Source organism: Tupaia chinensis, unplaced genomic scaffold, assembly GCF_000334495.1.
Source record: "Tupaia chinensis unplaced genomic scaffold, TupChi_1.0 Scaffold000528_1, whole genome shotgun sequence".
NCBI classification, from domain to species: domain Eukaryota; kingdom Metazoa; phylum Chordata; class Mammalia; order Scandentia; family Tupaiidae; genus Tupaia; species Tupaia belangeri.
Window position 1 is genome coordinate 1,962,865 of NW_006160041.1, and position 2,945 is coordinate 1,965,809.

The 2,945-nt window shown below is 57.2% G+C and overlaps 1 protein-coding gene across 1 annotated transcript in view; it reads left to right on the top strand.

The window, feature by feature from the left end:
- Positions 1-2,945, top strand: part of TMEM63C (transmembrane protein 63C) — a 95,317-nt gene that overhangs the window by 77,346 nt on the left and 15,026 nt on the right. The window contains exons 22-24 of the mRNA XM_006157109.1: positions 15-121; positions 393-498; positions 896-1,063. Coding sequence (XP_006157171.1) covers positions 15-121; positions 393-498; positions 896-1,063 — 381 coding nt within the window. The remainder of the gene's footprint in view (positions 1-14; positions 122-392; positions 499-895; positions 1,064-2,945) is intronic.

Consider the following 2,945-nt stretch of genomic DNA (forward strand, 5'->3'; position numbering starts at 1 on the left):
CGTGATCACGGCAGCCATGCTGGGCACGGGGATGGAGCTGCTGCGTCTGGGCTCGCTCTGCTTGTACAGCACCCGCCTCTTCTTTTCCAGATCAGAGCCCGAGAGAGTCCACATCAGAAAGGTGGGGGCAGGCCCGAGTTCCTCCTGGAAGGGTGTCTGCGGTTGGAGATATGGTCGATGGGTGGAGAGGCCACGGAGCCACTACTTTTTGGAGATATGGTCGATGGGTGGAGAGGCCACAGAGCCACTACTGCTGGGATTCCAGGGTTGGAGGGGGGGCGTGCCTTCAGGCCTGAGCTGCCAACTGGCTCCCAGGAGGCTGACGAGGAGCCACAGAAGCAGCCAGGCCCAGGGGCCAGGTGACCTCCGGTGACCCCTGCCTTCTGCCCCAGAGCCAGGCCATAGACTTCCAGTACGGGCGAGAGTACGCGTGGATGCTGAACGTCTTCAGCGTGGTGATGGCGTACAGCATCACCTGTCCTATCATTGTCCCTTTCGGTGAGTCATCTCAGAGGCACACCCAGGGCTGCTCACCCTCAGACGGGGAGGAGGAACTGAGCCTCCAACATCAGGCCCCTTCCTGGAGCACCAGGGTCTCAGGACAGCCTGTGACAGAGAGGGGTCAGCCCCAGAGCCAGGACAGGGGGCCGAGGTTGACTGACTGCCGGTGGAGGATGTTTGTTGAGTGAGTGTGTGAATGAATGACTCTTCACCACGCTGGCAGAAAGGGATCCGGGGTCTCTGGGAGAAGCTACTGGTCCCAGAGGTCCGCACTCCTGGGCTCACACAGCCTGTCTGAGGCTCTGGCTACTCAGCCCCGACGGTGGCTTCTCAGGCCTGTGAGGACTCGGGCTGCTCAGGCCCCCGCTGACTCTGTCTGGCACCTGGCCCGTAGGGCTGCTGTACCTGTGCATGAAGCACTTGACGGACCGCTACAACATGTACTTCTCCTACGCGCCCACCAAGCTCAACGAGCAGATCCACATGGCCGCCATCTACCAGGCCATCTTCGCCCCGCTCTTGGGGCTCTTCTGGATGCTCTTCTTCTCCATCCTGCGACTAGGTAGGTGCCTGCGTGCCCAGCACGCCCACCCTGGCCCGCCCCCACTGCTCTGTGAGTCCTGAACACAGACTGAGGTAGAGGAGAAAGGTGCGGGGGTGGGGGGCGGCAAGACCTGCTCACTGGGCTTGGCCAAGTCCACGGGCGTCTAGGCCCTGAGAGCGCCCTCCCAGACGTCGGCAGAGCCCTGAGGTGCAGGGTGGGCTTGGTCCAAAGTGTTCGGCTTTGAGTTTCTGACCCTCAGGGCAAGAAACATCACAGTCCTTCATTCTCACCCAAGGCTGGCGGGAAATAGAATATTAACCATTGGGGGGCCTAATTCCCATGGCATCTGGAATCCCAGAGATGCCTGGTTTTACGGGGCGCCAACAACCTGGAGCCAGGACTCAGAGTCTGCAGAGGTGGCCAGCGTCTCCCTTCCTCACTGGCCACACCCGTCTGCCTTGGGCAGCACACACACCCCTGCCCCCCCCACAGAAGTCCCCATAGGCCACGGCTTCTGAACCCCTCAGCTGTCTCCCCTCTGGGGCACCCATGCCACCAGGCAGCCTCCAACCTCACTGCCCTTCCCTCAGGACACCTGACCTTGACCTCTGTGGGGTAGAGAAGGGAGAGAGTATTTTCTTCGCTCTCCCTGTCCCAGTGGCATCTGTAAACCATCTGCTCTGACATCAGTCAGGCTCATCCGTTTGCTGTCACCCCAGTTTCTTATCCTGCTCGCCTTTCCCTGCCATTCAGTACTTTTCCCCAAAGGATAAAGGACTACATGTTTATCACCGACAGTAGAAAACAAAGATAAAGACCCAGCTTAAGTTACCCACAATTCCTTTTGAGCTGGTGCCTGCCGCTCGCAGCCATCCTGCTGTGCACGTGCTCTGGGGAGGGAGCAAACCAGCGGGGCGTGTGTGGGTCAGCCGGGACTTAGACGTGTGGTCCCGTGTTACGACATCCAGTCCTGTAGCCTGGGTCTGCTCACGGAACATTATGTTCTGAGCATTTCCTGTGTTCCTGAAAGGCTGAACACACACCGTTCAGTGGCGGCGCTAAAAGCTTCCGCTTGTCAGTTCTCCAGAGCTGGCTATTGAGGCTGTTGACATCTTTGCTACCATAGAAACACCGCTCCAAGCAGTGGCCTTTGACCGAGAGTTGTGATGTTCAGTACTTACCTCCCTGGAAGAGGCAGTTTTAGGACAGCCAGTGGGTGGCATGGTGGTTAAGGCACTGGACTCCCACATGGCTGACTGTAGTTCAAGCCCTAGACCTGGCAGCTTGAAAATTATGCCAGGAGTGTATATATGTGCATGCCCAAAATCCTGAGAGGAGAATGGAGGAAAAGGGGTTGCCTCATGACCGTCCCCCCGGGAAGTACTTTCTCACTTCTCTCTTTCTATCTCCAGCAAGCATACACGCCCTCTGGCAAAAACCCTAAAAATGAAAAAGGCAGTTTTTGTTTTTGTTTTATCCCCAAACAGAATGTAAACGCCTTTTCTTTTTTACTTCCGGATCACTTTCCGTGTCATTGGCACAGATGACCGAGCATGCTCCTCGAAGGGCTTGCAGGGAGAGATGTGGGCCAGAGATTGTGTTTGGGGGCAGCAGCGGAACCGGTAACTCGGAGCTACTTCACAGGGACCGGGTGTCAGAGGTCACCACCAGGCTGAGGAGACACATTGCATAGGCCCTTAAGTCCACACTTAAATCAATCAAAGCCTGCCTTTCATGGAATCCACAAGATGCCACATTCTGAACTGAGGGATGTCGTCTTTGTGTCAGGCTCATTGACCCCAGTTGCCCTCAGAGGACAGTTGAATGGAGGTCTCTGCCCCACGCTCGAATTCCCCAAGAGGTGCTGAGACGGTCCTCAGGCAGCTGCCAGTCTGGCTTC